This window comes from Bactrocera neohumeralis, chromosome 4 (genome assembly GCF_024586455.1).
Source record: "Bactrocera neohumeralis isolate Rockhampton chromosome 4, APGP_CSIRO_Bneo_wtdbg2-racon-allhic-juicebox.fasta_v2, whole genome shotgun sequence".
NCBI lineage: Eukaryota > Metazoa > Arthropoda > Insecta > Diptera > Tephritidae > Bactrocera > Bactrocera neohumeralis.
In genome coordinates, this window is record NC_065921.1 from 47,969,087 (window position 1) to 47,985,340 (window position 16,254).

General features: G+C 37.4%; 2 protein-coding genes across 5 annotated transcripts in view; both read right to left on the bottom strand.

The window, feature by feature from the left end:
* Positions 1-2,219: 2,219 nt before the first annotated feature.
* On the bottom strand, positions 2,220-4,751 carry LOC126754554 (uncharacterized). The gene is made up of 2 exons (XM_050466641.1): positions 3,283-4,751; positions 2,220-3,209 (listed from the first exon to the last, which is right to left on the bottom strand). The coding sequence occupies exons 1-2, from the start codon at positions 4,333-4,335 to the stop codon at positions 3,000-3,002; spliced, it is 1,263 nt and encodes a 420-aa protein (XP_050322598.1). The 5' UTR covers positions 4,336-4,751; the 3' UTR covers positions 2,220-2,999.
* Positions 4,752-9,817: 5,066 nt separating this feature from the next.
* LOC126754542 (protein singed wings 2) overlaps positions 9,818-16,254 on the bottom strand; it is a 50,036-nt gene continuing 43,599 nt past the window's right edge. For 3 of the 4 annotated variants that reach the window (XM_050466619.1, XM_050466620.1, XM_050466621.1), the window contains 3 exons: positions 14,128-14,307; positions 11,202-11,360; positions 9,818-11,086 (listed from right to left, as the gene is read on the bottom strand). In XM_050466619.1, the coding sequence (XP_050322576.1) occupies positions 10,703-11,086; positions 11,202-11,360; positions 14,128-14,307 (723 nt within the window). In that variant the 3' untranslated portion in view covers positions 9,818-10,702. The remainder of the gene's footprint in view (positions 11,087-11,201; positions 11,361-14,127; positions 14,308-16,254) is intronic. The other variant, XM_050466622.1, reaches the window with a different exon arrangement.

The following is a 16,254-nucleotide window of genomic DNA, read 5'->3' on the forward strand; positions in this document are numbered from 1 at the left end:
AATGGCGCTAATTCAAAACCTGTGAAATTTAATTTGGTACAGGCAATTGTAGTAGTGAGGGCATCGGTGGGTATTCCTTCGCCTCTAAATATGTTTAATGTACATATCTCACAAAACATACTAGCTATATTGACAAAACTTGCTATGAAGGAAATTTGCAGACACCATACTGTGTGAAAGTGAAGTGGATGAAAACGGAAGGAAAGCACGCATAAATACATATGTACGTCGGAAGCATAAAAATTTAATTAAAATAATGTTTGGTTGCTTCAAAATTGGATAACGGGGTTGGCACTTTTCAGCTGACTTTAAGCGGTTTATGTTAGTCAATATGTTTACGTGATTTTTCAAAGATATGAAATGGATATTTTCTTTTAAATAATAGCGCTGAATATAATGAAGTTGGTTGACTTTTTCTTCAAATGTCAAATATATTCATTTTATCCACTTTTGCTTTACAAAGATGAGATGAAATGGAAAGAAAAATATTTAAAACCCGATCATTCGATGTCATTTCTGGCAGTCCCTCAGAAAAAGAGTGCCCCCGCGTTGACAACAGAACTTCTTACAGAATCATCAAAAGTAAAAAAACACAAATCAAGAACCAATTAATGTATCAGTATTGTCACGCATATTGTTCTTATAGCCCTGACAGACGACAGCGCTAATATGCATTAGCGGGCTTAATTTACATTTGCTTGCGCATTTGACCCATGTTAATGACAATTTCTATTATATTATTATAATATATATTATTATAAAGTATTATATATTATTATAAAGTATTATATATTATTATAAAGTATTTCACTTTACGCCCAAACATTTGCGAAATCGGATCATAACTCTTCAAGCCCCCACGTACCGAATACGTGAACACCAGTGCGTATGGCTGGCTTTTTGTCGAAAATATCGGTCAATCTGTGAGATGTAGGCTGCTTTCTTAAACGCAATATGCAAACCATACAGGCGAAGTATGAAATTATTTAATTCATGACAGCCCTATTTCAAGCGCATGAGCTGTCAAAATTTGCATGGATTTTATTTTGCATGCATTGTATTGGAAATATTTAAAATGGAAGGTTCACCGATGAAGTAGGTAATTTATTTTAATAAATATATGTTATTTATTAAATTTTAATTGTTATTTATTTATCATTCCATTTTCATTCTATTAATTATTTATAATATTATTAGGATAATGCACGGGACTATTTATAAACGTCAACAGAATGCATTGCATATCTTGGCAAAGCAGAGTTGTAATTGATAATTGCTTTGCATGGCATGAACATATGATTTAAAAAATGATTTTCATATTGCATTTACAAAAGTACCCATACTATTGAAATTTGAAGGATTTTCTTTAATTGTATAATAGTATAGCCTTATGTAAAAAATGGGTCGAATCGGATCAATACTTCCCTTATAGCCCTGACAGACGAGCAAAATTAATGCGCCTTAAGCAACGCTAATGCGCATTGAAATTTTATGGTGACAGACGCCAGACTTGTGCATTTAGACAGCTGATAGTGAAATTTGTTTATTTCTAAAAAAAACGTGAAATAAAAATGAATAAGAAAATAATAGAAATTTTGGTATTTTTGGAAAAATTCGTTTATTATTAACTACGTTAAAAGATAGTAGAGTGAAACTAAAAGCAATAATTGATTTTAATGCGGAAAAAGTGTGTGAAAAAGTTAAGAATATTGGAAAAATGGATAGCAAACTGTGTGTTGTTTATTTTCTGCCATCTGAAAATATTAAAATGTTTTTGTTAATATACTTGCACATAATTTAATTAGCAATATAAAACTGCTTACCTCTGATGCTGCAAACGCAAAGGAGGCGGTAGACTTCAAGTGACATCTGTCAAAAAATAGCAAAAATCGGCTATTTTTGAGCAGTGTTGTCTACTCAATTTTGGTAAATTCAGCTAAATGCACGAAATTAATGTGCATTACAAACTTGCAACGAATTTTGATGTCCCCCAATTTGGGACGAACTTTTGGGTAGGGGCAAATTTTGAAAAATCCCACTTTGACCCATTTAGAGTGCTCCAATCGAGTCCAAATGTATGACCGACCCCCACTAACTTTGGACGGCGATCCACCCATGCCAGTGGCACACCCCCTGGAACTACCCTGAGGGGTTCCCCATACAATCATTTCAAAAAATCACCATTTTTGGCCTTTACATGAAAAAATCAGCTAAATGGCTATGTTTTTTCTTTATTTTTATTTATTTATTTATAATAATATCTATTTTTTCTCTTAAGAAATTTATTTAGTCAGAACATATGTAAATGAAAAAATTAATTTAAGTGAGTTATAGAAAAGAAACTAAAAAAAATTATTGTTTGAAGTCTTTTTTACTTTCAAGTCTGGGCAATTTCGCACGGCTCTCTAATGTCGTCGCCATAACAGCCTCTACATTTTCCGGTATAACCCGTTTGGAAACGCTAGCTAGCAATTGAACATGTCGTTCCGTTCCTTGTATGTGTGATGGAATTTTTGGATCATTAAACGGTGGATCATCTTGATTTAAATATTCTTTCAATGTATCGTACGGAATGCTTCGCGTGAATGGTGGTTCAAATACGATATTTATATCATTCAAATTGATCATTTCCGTATAACTTGTGCAATTAAAGTTTATATCTGGTTTTTTATAAACTCTAAGTTCCATTGGCTCGTCAACATCGGTTCGATAGCGTAGAATTTTCTTGATGGCACAGTCGCGCTTTTCTTTCCTATCATCAAACAACATTGATAACAAGATATTTTCCGAATGCGCATAATATGAATTATCTTTAATTACTTGATTGACAATTTTGCGTAAACGAGGTTCTAGAAATCGTGACCAACCAATGAACTTGAAAAATAATGCACTGCCGTACACGACAGAGCTGTAATACTTGATATTGAAGTACATTGGCACATAACATTTAATTATAAATTCAACCAGAATTCTTAAATTTGCATCTGGATTTTCCGTTGTCACATATAATCGCAATAATCTAGCGGCCTTGGTGAGCCACCGAGAATGTACAATTTTCCCTGGTTTGATGTTAGCCAGATCCACCGGAACCACGCCGCTAGAAATTGCATGGGCCATGTCGTATAAGTACTTCGAATCGGTGGAAAATTTTTTTTTTCTGGAGCAGGGGGCATATTTTGCAACTCAATTTTCTGGAAGCCGTCCACCACCTAAAAATATATAATAATAAAATAATTAAAAATGGTTGACAATTATAATAAATGAGTGATAGCAATAACTTACCGGAAGAGTTTCACAAGTTTCGATTTGACGGCTCAGTTTTCCGGTTGCCGATCTTGGTCCAGTGCTGGTTGATTTATCCAAAGCTTCAAACAAATGCCGAAACGGAAGTTCGTTGAAGTGTAGAAGGCAAACAAACCAATGCAATGGTCTTTTTAACAGCAATTCGAATCGTCGTATAATTCCACCGTGTGGGCCAGTGTTTGTTGGCTCACCGTCAGTGCATATTCCAATTAATGTATCCAGTGATATATTTTTATCGTTGAAAAAACCATTTAATTTGGTTGTTTTGTATTCAGCGGTTTCATGTTCCAGTCTTACGTAACCAATCAATTCAGAATTGGGTTCTCTCAAAATAACAAGATGAGGTTCTTTTACCATCCTAGTATGATACTTCTCATCAATTTTATCTATCGTTAAAGTATCATCTTTTCTGCCATCGAATGAAAACGCTAACAAATTGGTATCATCTAACCGTTTGCGAAGCACTTCTTGTCTGCATTTCTCTTTTTCTCTGCGAACTTTCGATTTATCCATGATGAGAGGTTTCCCATGCTTATCTTTAATTTTAAAATCTTGCAAAAGAGCGGTTCCCAATGCTGATGCTACTCTGTCAGGCACACCAAATCTGTCACATACCAAGGCAAAGTTAAAACAATCGTATCTCTCTGTGTATTGTGAACTTGTGCTTCTATCTATATCTTCTTGAACCGGTGGCGGTGCGTATGTTGAATCATCGGGATCTTGGTATGTTGGCATTGATGACATAGACGTTGCTCCTTGCTCTTCAGTTTCCATCATAAATGCATTCATTGTTAGTCTTCTCTGATTATGTTGATCGTGCATGAACTCTTTGAGGCGTTCGGGAACCCAGCCGCATGCACATGGAGCTGCCTTCAAATCGCATTTACATGTTCCAATGTAAAAAATTGTTTCCAGAGATTTTACATACTCTGTAAATTGTTGGGTGTTGTTTCTTCTCTTGATTTGCTCTTGATACTTGTCAAGCAATTTATTCAATTTATTACATACACTTTTTTTCAGCATTATTTCCATACCAAGTTTTTCCCAAATTCCAATCAACTTATCTTGTACTTGAATAGTGAATGATTTATGGGAAAACTTTTTTGTTCTGTTTTAGCACGTTCGCTTAAGTAAAAATAATATCTCAAGATATCCAGATGGGTTGGTAAATTAAGATCAGTCAAATCAGTAGACACACCAAAAACAGTAACATCATGCTTGGGTATATGACTCATTGGGTTTTCGATAGTTGTTGATGTAGTTGCTTCATCTTGCGGTGTAGAGGATGGTGGATTCATTGTAAACTTTTTGATTTGGAATGGTCACTTCACTTATTATTTTTTTTGAAATACCATAGTGGTTATTGCTTTAGTTCTCCTCACTTTCAGAGGTAATAAGAATGAAATGGTAATTTCAATTCTATTTCAAAATTTGCCCCTACCCAAAAGTTCGACCCAAATTGGGAGACATCAGAATTCGTTTCAGAGGTATGGTTCCTTCGGCAAAATTTCTTATTTTGATCCAAATGATTTTCTTATTTTTTTGCCTCCCCACAAATCGACCCCCTAATGAGTTATAAAATCAATTGAAAATAATTTTCAAGTATAAGTAGAGCAAAATGGGCGAGGCCCTTCTCCACTTTTTTTATCCTATATATTAAAGTTTCTTCTTAATTGGCATGACAGCTTACGCGATTATAGCCGTTCGACTGTTTGTCCATTCGGACAACATGATGACAGAACTATCAATATATCTGATATAGCTCATCGTTCCATCACCATAAATCTTTCGCAGAACTTTTCTCTCGAAAACTCGCAACGTCGACTCATTAGTTGATGTCATCGTCCGACTTTTAGATTTCTTTTTTGCTTCCTTGTCCAGTCTGAAGAAAGCAGAATTAACGGCGCGGGTGTTGAGGCCGATGATATCAATATCATCGGCATACGCCAGCAGCTGTACACTCTTATAAAAGATTGTACCTGCTCGATTAAGTTCTGCAGCTCGAATTATTTTCTCCAGCAGCAGATTGAAGAAGTCGCACGATAGGGAATCGCCTTGTCTGAAACCTCGATTGGTATCGTACGGCTCGGAGAGGTCCTTCCCGATCCTAACGGAGCTTTTCGTGTTGCTCAACGTCAGTTTACACAGCCGTATTAGTTTTGCGGAGATAACAAATTCAGACATCGCGGCATAAAGGCAGCTCCTTTTCGTGCTGTCGAAAGCAGCTTTGGAATCGACGAAGAGGTGGAGTGTGTCGATTCTTCTTTCACGGGTCTTTTCCAAGATTTGGCGCATGGTGAATAACTGGTCGGTTGTTGATTTGCCATGTCTAAAGCCACACTGATAAGGTCCAATCAGTTTGTTGACGGCGGGCTTTAATCTTTCACACAATACGCTCGATAGAACCTTATACACGATGTTGAGGAGGCTTATTCCACGGTAGTTGGCGCAGATTGTGGGGTCTACCTTTTTGTGGATTGGGCAGAGCACACTTAAATTCCAATCGTTTGGCATGCTTTCGTCCGACCATATTTTACAAAGAAGCTGATGCATGCTCCTTATCAGTTCTTCGCCGCCGTGTTTGAATAGCTCGGCCGGCAATCCGTCGGCCCCTGCCGCTTTGTTGTTCTTGAGGCGGGCAATTGCTATTCGAACTTCTTCATGGTCGGGTAATGGAACGTCTGCTCCATCGTCATCTATTGGGGAATCGGGTTCGCCTTTCCTGGTGTTGTGCGTTCACTGCCATTCAGCAGGCTGGAAAAGTAGTCACTCCATAATCTAAGTATGCTCTGGGCATCGGTGACTAGATCACCTTTGGGGCTTCTACAAGAGTATGCTTCGGTCTTGAAACCTTCTGTAAGCCGCCTCATTTTTTTTTGTAGAATTTTCGAGCATTACCCCTGTCGGCCAGCTTATCAAGCTCTTCGTACTCACGCATTTCGGCCTCTTTATTTTTCTGTCTGCAAATGCATCTCGCTTCCTTTTCAACTCTCGGTATCTATCCCATCCCGCACGTGTTGTGGTCGATCGTAACGTTGCGAGGTAGGCAGTCTGTTTTCTCTCCGCTGCGACACGGCACTCCTCGTCATACCAGCTGTTCTTTTGCACTTTCCGAAAACCAATGGTTTCGGTTGCAGCTGTACGTAAGGAGTTTGAAATGCCGTCCCACAGTTCTCTTATACCGAGTTGTTGACGAGTGCTCTCAGAGAGCAGGAGTGCAAGCCGAGTAGAAAATCGTTCGGCTGTCTGTTGTGATTGCAGCTTCTCGACGTCGAACCTTCCTTGTGTTTGTTGGCGTGCGTTTTTTGCTGCACAGAGGCGGGTGCGAATCTTAGCTGCAACAAGATAGTGGTCCGAGTCGATGTTAGGACCTCGGAGCGCAAGAACATCTAAAACACTGGAGTCGTGTCTTCCGTCTATCACAACATGATCGATTTGGTTGGTAGTTTTTCGATCCGGAGACAGCCAGGTAGCTTGATGAATCTTCTTATGCTGGAATCTAGTACTACAGATAACTATATTTCGGGCCCCGGCGAAGTCGATCAGCCTCAACCCATTTGGGGATGTTTCGTCGTGGAGGCTGAATTTACCGACCGTAGTGCCAAAGATACCTTCTTTGCCCACCCTGGCGTTAAAGTCGCCAAGCACGATTTTGACAACGTGGCGGGGGCAGCCCTCATAAGTGCGCTCCAAGCACTCATAAAAGGCATCTTTGGTCACATCGTCCTTCTCTTCCGTCGGGGCGTGGGCGCAAATCAGCGATATGTTGAAGAACCTCACTTTGATGCGGATTGTGGCTAGACGTTCATTCACAGGAGTGAATGATAGTACTCGGCGACGGAGTCTCTCTCCCACCACGAATCCCACACCAAACTTGCGCTCCTTTATATGGCCACTGTAGTAAATGTCACAAGGACCTACTCGTCTCTGTCCTTGTCCGTCCATCGCATTTCTTGGACGGCGGTGATGTCAGCCTTTATTTTTACGAGGACATCAACCAGTTGGGCAGCGGCACCTTCCCAATTAAGGGACGGGACATTCCAGGTGCATGCCCTCAATTCGTAGTCCTTATTTCGTTTGCCATGGTCGTCATCAAAAGGGGGGTCTCTCATCCGAGGCTGATTGCTAATTTTCATTGGTAAGTTTTTTTTTACATGGCGGGTCCAAAACCCAGCGCACAACCCTGCGGAGGGGATATTTCGCCTCTTCACTTTAGCTCGCCTTCAAACGGATGTTCTTAGGCTACCCAGAAGATACTTGGTCAAAGACCGGAAGTCGTGAGCAGCTTGAGCTATGTGTAAAAGAATCGTTTCTGGCCACTCTCAAGTGAATGGCGGTCTGAGAACTTTCCTCACTTGCGAGAACTTCTACACATGCATTTTTCATAGTTTAAGTTGGTCAAAATATGTGATATTTTAATAAAATTAAAGGGACACTTTCTCTTAAAGGTTATAAAATTATGTTAATGGTTTGGCGCTCAATAAAAACGATTTGGGCTAAACCTCATATCCCTAATGTTGACTTTGTTTCATAATATTTACGAAATTTATGTAAAACTAGCTGACCCCGCAGCCGTTGTCCTGCGTGAAATTATGTGTTTTGAAATGAAAAAGAAGTTGAAATTATTTTGTGTCGAAAATGATTTATTTTTGATTTTTCTACATTTTTTTAATGTAGCGCAGCTTAATAAACATATTTTTTTCATTTCTGTTCTGGTGCGTAAATATGCAAGGAAGATGGGTTTGCAACTCGCCAACACGCACATATATCTGGCCACATATACATATCTGGCCGTGTGAAAAACATAGCATTTCCCGATTTCCTTGTGTCCTGTTGATTGTTAACGCAAAGACAATTTTTCCTGTTCCGGCGCATGAAGATTTTGAAACAGAATAATGACAGATCCAACTTTGAGATGCAAATGATGCTGGGGCATACCAAGCCTCTCCAAAGAATTTGGAAATTCCACTGGATAATTTACGGTTTCGTCTTCCTTGTCAAGACGATCGATCGATTTATATGAGCGCAAACCTCCCGGAATTTGACTTTGAATCTTCCAGTTTAAGTCATTAACATCGGTATTTTTGGCAGCTAAAATTGCGCGTGCACTCAAGCAATTGCAATTGCAGTTACGATAATTTGCCCAATGTTCGGATAAATATTCGTGATGAGTTCATCTTCCGTTGAAGTGAATTGACAAAAGGGAGGTGAAATTGATATCAAACCAATGGAAGTATCAACCGAAATTTACCCATTTCCAATTCCAATTCTTAGCGAATATTAACCGCTATGTTGCTTTCTTTGGTGACGTATTTGCAAACGTATTTGATCGATTTCACCAATCTGCAATATTCAACATTGACATGAGTTTTGAATGTGAATTAGACAAAAGTGGCGAACACGGTACGATCCATGTATTGTGAACTTCGATGTGTTGTTAACGTCGATATTTGCGCCTCTAAAAGCTAAATGTTCTGCCATTGTCATCTAGTGAGCGACGCCGATACAGTGAATATTCATCATTTCCCATTTCCGTTTCCGAAAGAAAAGCACATGAGTAGTGTTTCGTGCATTTATTGTGAGACATACAAATCAAAGTGGGATTGTAAGGTTCGCAAGGTCCATGAACCATATTGGTTTTCACCACTTCGTATAATTCTGGATCTATCTCTGAATCAGGAGTTTCCGCTGAAATGATTTCATCAATTTGATCTGGTGTAATCACCATCCGCATCCAAAGAAGAATGTGTGCGTGCGGCAAACCTCTTTTTTGCCACTCAACAGAATACATTCAGCATCTAACAGCACCATATATACTATAGGTTGCTTCAAGATAAAGACCATCGAACATCGCAGCTATTGTTTAAAAAGTCGTGCTGTGATATCGTTACGATCGCTAGCTGATTGACCGCGATCCATAATTCCGCACGTATGTCATCGCGTTTTGGGAGTAATCCTTGTCTTTCCTTGTGCTGCCATACGTTGATGGCAAAAAGAACGCCGACCAATAATAGCGCGACCTCTTCGTGGCTTCGTAACAAATTTCAATCTGCAACACGCATAAAGTTTTCACTGAATAATTTTCAATAAATTTTCCTTTGGATAGCCGGAATAAAAAAGCAAGCGACCGAAATTGAACGATTCAAATAATTTACGAATCAAAATATAGAAAAGCAAAACAAACAAAAATTGAAAAAATTTGTGTATGGAAAATGTTACTCTTTGGAATTGTCCAATTTTCCGACTTCTCCTCATGAAAAGTATAAGGTATTTTGTTTCTAAACCTTTCCCAATCCACAACAACCAACTTTTAAAAACTTGGAACTTGGTTTAACCGTTCTCTTAGTGTTACTAAAAACAAGCATTCATTTTTATATAACGTTTGTATGGGGAAGAGAAAAGGGCTGTTTTTAGGGGTTTTCCGGAAATTATTCGAATTTTTCTCACCGTAAAAACCATCTTTGAACTTCAACAAACATTTAAGAAAAAGAGTTGGCCAAATTAGTCCCGGCGTTATTGAGCGTTTTTATTTACATACATATGTACATAAGTATATAGATTGATTTATTTTTAACCTTTTCGTGTTTGAGTTACTTACAAAAAAATAAAAGAACGACAATCGTTTAATATCTATGTATAATGATCCCTATTCAGTACGTTCAAAATGGCAAACAAGAGATCTTTTTAGTTTTGTGACCTGCTAACTATCAGGTGACAAATTTGAGACTAACGCTGGAGACTGTTTAGTGAGAGTGTAGTCACAAATTGAGACTTTACCTCAAAATGTCTCAAATAGTGACTAGAGACTGCTTACAGAATCGCGCTTTTAGTCTCTTCGGTTGAGTTTATATCACATAAATCTCATGTGAAGATTATAATAAAACTAAGGGAGTATTGCCAACACCTGCAATCTTTGATAAGTTGCAAAAGTATAAAATATTTGGTTAGACCTGAACTTAGCTTCTTTAATATGCGATAAAGTTTTTCCGCCTTCTGAAGGTATTAAGCCCGCTTTGATATTTTTAAGTTGCAAGGGTATCAAATGTTGGGTTAGACCCCAAATTAGTCCTTAGTTACTTGTTAATTTAAAAATTATTTTTTAATTACTAAGCTCTTAGTACCTTTAATAATAACAAAATAATCCTTAGTCGCTTAAAATATTTTAAATTTTTATTCTAAACTTTCATTGCTACCTTTTAATCTTCCTAAGGCATTCTAATATGTTTATTAGTACATCACATATAATATATTTAATTTTAATCACATACGGGTTTCATGTTCACATTTTAATAGTTATATTTACCTTTTTTATCTTATTTAGTCTACTTAATAAACTAAATTAATCACAAATTAGAGTTTTTTAACATATTAGAGGAATTGTATGTTCCCTCGACAAAATTTATGGCAACTTCATTACAATCCATGGCACGCGCCCAAAATTTTTATAGTAATAGTAGTCGTAAGCTAATTTACTCAGAATTAGAAGTATAAGAAAGGCCAACACTGCATTGAGCATATCGAGAGGATATATTTTCGGCTCCTCTTCCGGTTTGCAGACATCTTCACGTGTAAGCGAGAGCACATTGGCGCGACGCACCGGACTGCTGTTTTTATAGGTACACGTGATATTTATGGCATCACGCGTTATTTCATTGTACTTCATGAGTATCTCACGAAAACGCATTGTAAATATGCAAGTGCATTGCCAAGGATTGCCGCTGAGAAGTAGGAGATTCGCGTCGAGATTGTCGTCCAGTGCGTTATCGAGTGCGTAGACAGGTAACTGTGGCAAAAAGGGGAGTAATATTAAACGCTTAAGTAAGTAATTTTTATTTTAAATTATTCTTATTATTTTTGGTTTCTATTTATGACTAATTATATTATAAAATTTACTTTACCTTTTGCAATCGATTACCGCGCAAGCTGAGTAAGCGAAAGTGCTCAAACCAAAAGCCACCTTCTAACACATCAATCGTCTCAATGCGGTTATTGTCCAAATGGATGTCCACCACGTGACGATAATATGGATTGTTACGTAAAGGTAATATATCTGTGATCTGTAAGTATTAAACACAACGATTTTTCTATCGAAATTGTATTTCCTCTAATTATAATAAATTTCCTATGCACTGTACGTCCTATAATCTTTATATGTTTGTCCGCGATGGACTCCTAAACAACTGAACCGATTTTTGTAAAACTTAGCAGTGTGTCCAGTTCAAACCAACTTAGAAGATAGGATAGTATAAAACAATTCATTATTTAATTAGCGGATGTACATTATTGATGTTTATTATTACAAATTAACTGGTAATCCAGACATTGAGAAAGCAGTATTAAAGTGCGTTATGTTTTTAGATGGCGCTACAATTCATTTCTATGAACATATTCAAAATTAACTCTCAAGTACAATCCCTTGGATTCTTATACCGACAAAAACGTTTTCGCCTTTATTCGTAAATCACTTTATTGAATAGTTTGTTATATGAATAATAGTAAAAAATGTATAAAAAATCACATACAATCCGGATAAGGTATTTGTAAATATTATGGTCAGACAAATAAGCAATGCTGCCACCTCTTTTCAACAATAATCTTCCTATAATAAGTAATGCCACTTTTCGTTGCAATTTTATAACTTAAGGACGGGCTCAACTATCCAAACCAAATCTTTAGGCTTTGTTCGGGGTATTGAGTAGATGTTTTATGTGAAGTTTGTTGAATTGTTATATTGTTATGTCATTCATGCGGGCATTTCGGACGTGCTTCGATTAAAGCAAATTGTCAGTGATTATTATTGCTTTGTGTTTATATTTTTAAACATATTGTTGAGTGTATTAATACAAAGGCGAGTCTTAAATTGTTCAAATGTATTTTATGTATATGAGTGCGTGTACTTTTCTTAGTTTTTAGTTTAGCGAGTCGCCGGTGTTTAATATCGTTTACAGGCTTTTTTTCAACTAAAAAAACGGTTCAAAAAAGGTTTGAACAGTTGAAATGAAATGCATGTGTGTTTCTTTATTTGAAAACAAAAAAAACATATTCTGTGCTAACAGGTGTTTTATTATTCTTTTTTAATAGGTGCAATTCAAAACAAACATTATTGTTGGTTTGATATGGTTCTAAGATAGACGATTTTATCTACGACCTAAGTATGAACTGTAAAACACTATTTTCGCCAGTGTTTTATGTTATATTAGATGAAAGGAGATATTTCGTCTTGCCCTCGTTAACTACCAGACCAATTTGCTTTGCTTCTTTGTCCAACCTAGATAAAGTAGAACTAATGGCGCGGTTGTTGAGGGCAATACCATCCATGTCATCAGCGTACGTCAGCAGTTGAGCACTCTTATAGAAGATAGAACCTTCCCTATTGAGTTCTGCAGCTCGAATTAGTTTCTCCAAGAGGAGATTGAAGAAGTCTCACGAAAGGGAGTTGCCCTGTCTAAAGCTCCTTTTCGTGCTCTCAAAAGCAGTTTTAAAATCGACGAAGAGGTGGTGTGTGTCGACTCTCTGTTCACGGGGCTTTTCAAAGATTTTTTTCAAAGACGGTTAATTGCTATTCGAACTTCTTCATGGAGAATCGGGTTCGCCTTCACCTGGTGTTATACTTTCACCGCCACTCAGCAGGCTGGGGAAATGTTCCCTCCATAATTTTAGTATGCTCAGGGCATCAGTCACTAGATCACTTCTGGCGTTTCGGCAAGAGTATGCTTCGGTCTTGAACCCTTCGAGTTAGTCGCCGCATCTTTTCGTAGAATTTTCGAGCATTGCCCCTGTTGGCCGGCTTGTCGTACTCACGCAATTCGGCCTCTCTTTTTTTTTTGTCTGCAAATGCGTCTAACTTCCTTCTTCAACTCTCGGTATCTATTTGCACAAAGGCGGGGTCGATGCTAGGACCTCGGAGCGTACGCACGGACCTGGCTTCGCTCGGAATCTCCACATAGCAAAAAGGAGAAACGACTGGTGCGCTGTTGTTAACTCGGCTATAATCGCGTAAGCGGTGTCTATGTCAGTAAAGAAAAAGAAGAATAGACGAGCAAATATATATACATATATAGGCACAAGCCAATGAATTGCAGCGTGAACGTAATGCACGAAATAGATCTGTTGACCCTGTACCTGTACTTAATCTTGCATGGCGATCACGAATACGTCGTGCTACTTTGGCTGAAATGATGCGTGTTACTCTTAATTACAACAGTCAAATTGATTATAGTATGTATGGATACATTGGAATGATGGCTGCAATTTTTTCATATTGTGGTCCGGCTAACTTTCAAGGTGAAACGCCCTGGATGTGTTGTGCTAATGGCAAAGTGAGATTGTCAGCATTAAAAACTCCGCCTTAACCATTGTATTCATTAATTTTTGGGACATCTCAAACGTCGAAGCTTTTTTTGAGTCATGTTCAAAAATACAATTCTACATTTCAATGTTGGTGCTACAAAATTTATTATACTCTTGCAATCTGTTGATGTTGGCAGTGAAAACAGTTGTTGCCAAATTTGAATGAAGCTACGATCTACGATAAAAAGGAGAAGTGTTCTGATACCGGCATTTGATATGCCATTTCAATTCAAATGGTCACAATTAAGTTTTAAAATAGCTAGCAATTAATAAAATATTTTTTTGTTTGAATAAATCTATTTGATGTTAAAATATTGTTTTTTTATTATTTCGCTTTATACGTAGCGAAGCACGTACCAGGCCGCTGGTATAATATATTTTTCATTCTAATAATAATACTTAGACTACGAGTATAATATTCAATTAAAATAATAATTTATTTGTTTTGGATACTCTTTTGGTCTATTCACTCACCTCATTATCATTGAGATACACTGTTGTTGTGTTTGCTGGTATATAACTGGGCATTGTTCGAAATTGCAAATTACTACAATTGATTGTGTAGAGTGGTATGTGCGTCTTCGGAATGATGTGATGCATTGTGCAGGTACAATTTTGTAAATCATAGTGCGTTTGGCATTCCTTGCGCAGCATCTGTGAGAAGAGATAAATGATGCGATAGTCTACAGTTATACATACAAGGTCTGTCACAAAAGAAACAGGACTGTTAAAAAAAACGACAAAAAATTTATATTTTTCAAAAGTTATATTTTTTTATTCAAAGTAGTTTCCTTGTGCTTCGATACACCGTTTAGCCCGGTCAATTAGCATTTAAAATGAGTGTTTAAGGTCATTTTTCGGAATGCTCTTGAGAATATCGGTCATCGCCTTTTGGATAGCTGAAATGTCTGAAACCAGTATCCTTTCATGGGCAAATGAAGTTTTCCAAATAGGTAAAAATCTGAAAATGTTTTTATACATAATTAGATAATACAAAAATGCGCCCTGGATTAAAGAGATCAGCCGTGTGGAAGTTTTTTACTAATAATGGTAATAACGTCAACTGCAATATTTGTAAAAAAATTTAAAGTTTCCTGGTAACACATCAAATATGAACGATCACCTACGAACGAAGGTATCCATCATCACATAGTGTGGAGGAGACTTCTTCGGCGATAGTCGAACGAGCACCTGCTGTAAGTGACTTAGATATGCCAAGCTGTTCTTCAACGCAAAGAGATGTGAACTTAACAGTGGAAACTATTGAAAGTGAGATAAGTAGTGCTTCTTTGGTACCTCCTGTGAACGTAGAAACTACAAGTTCTTCAACAATACCCAGTAGAAATGTTTCAGGTGGTGGACCATTAAAAAGAAGGGCAATGCAAACAAAATTATTTGTTACAAGCACGCGATCTGAACTTTCGGAAACTGAAAAGAGAAGTATAGATGAGTCTCTTATTAAAATGGTTACAAGAGATATGCAACCATTCTCTATTGTTGAAAATGAAGGATTTCGAGAATATACAAAAAAGCTTTAGCCTTTGTATTCAATCCCAAACAGAAAAGTTCTTTCCAACACAATGTTGCATTCAAAATATAACGAGGCACGGAAAAAGCTTCATGCCATTTTGCAAAATATTTCACACCTTTCTATAACAACAGATATGTGGACTACTGACAGCCAGAAATCTTTTTTGTCTGTAACTAGTCATTTCATTTGGGAAAGCAAAATGAACTCAGCAGTCCTGGCAACTAAAGAAGTGTTCGGCTCACATACTGCTCAAAACATAACCACAGAATTAAAAAGCATTTTTGACGAGTGGTCAATTTTTAACAAAATAGTGACGATAGTGAGTGATAACGGTACAAATATTAAAAAAGCGATAGGGGTATACTGCAAAAACACCACCACCCATGTGTCGCTCACACTCTAAATTTATGCGTTGTGGATGCTATAAAGACTGCTCCTCAGATTTTAGAGCTTATAACGAAATACAGAGCTATAGTAACATATTTTCATCATAGCTCTCAAGCAGCAGAAAAACTTAAAAATATGCAAAAGCAAATGGGAGTAGCTGAACTTAAGATGAAGCAAGACGTTGCTACTAGATGGAACTCTGGCCTTATAATGATGGAACGTATATGCTTGATAAAAGAACCGTTCTCTGCTGTACTAACTTCCTTACCAAGTGCACCGAACTTTCTGAATGCATCAGAATGGGAAAGGTTACGTGATTCCATCACTGTATTGAAGCCGATAGAGCATATGACAACAGAACTTTCAGCACAAAACTACCCAACGATGTCACTAGTGGTGCCTATAGTCAGAACACTGCAATATGCAATAAGATCCCAGCAAATGAAAACTACGGAGGGAGAATGCTTGAAAAGTAGTTTGTTGGAAGTAATTTCGAGACGACTTGGCCAACTAGAATCTGACAAGATGTGTGCCAAATCGACCTTCTTAGACCCACCGTTTAAAAAGATTGCCTTTGGAAATGAAAGTAACTCTAGTAATGCTCAAAAATGGTTGGGAGAAGAGGTATCAGCATTCATACAGCGGAACCAAAGGACTGCTACAGCCCCAGTAATAGAATTACC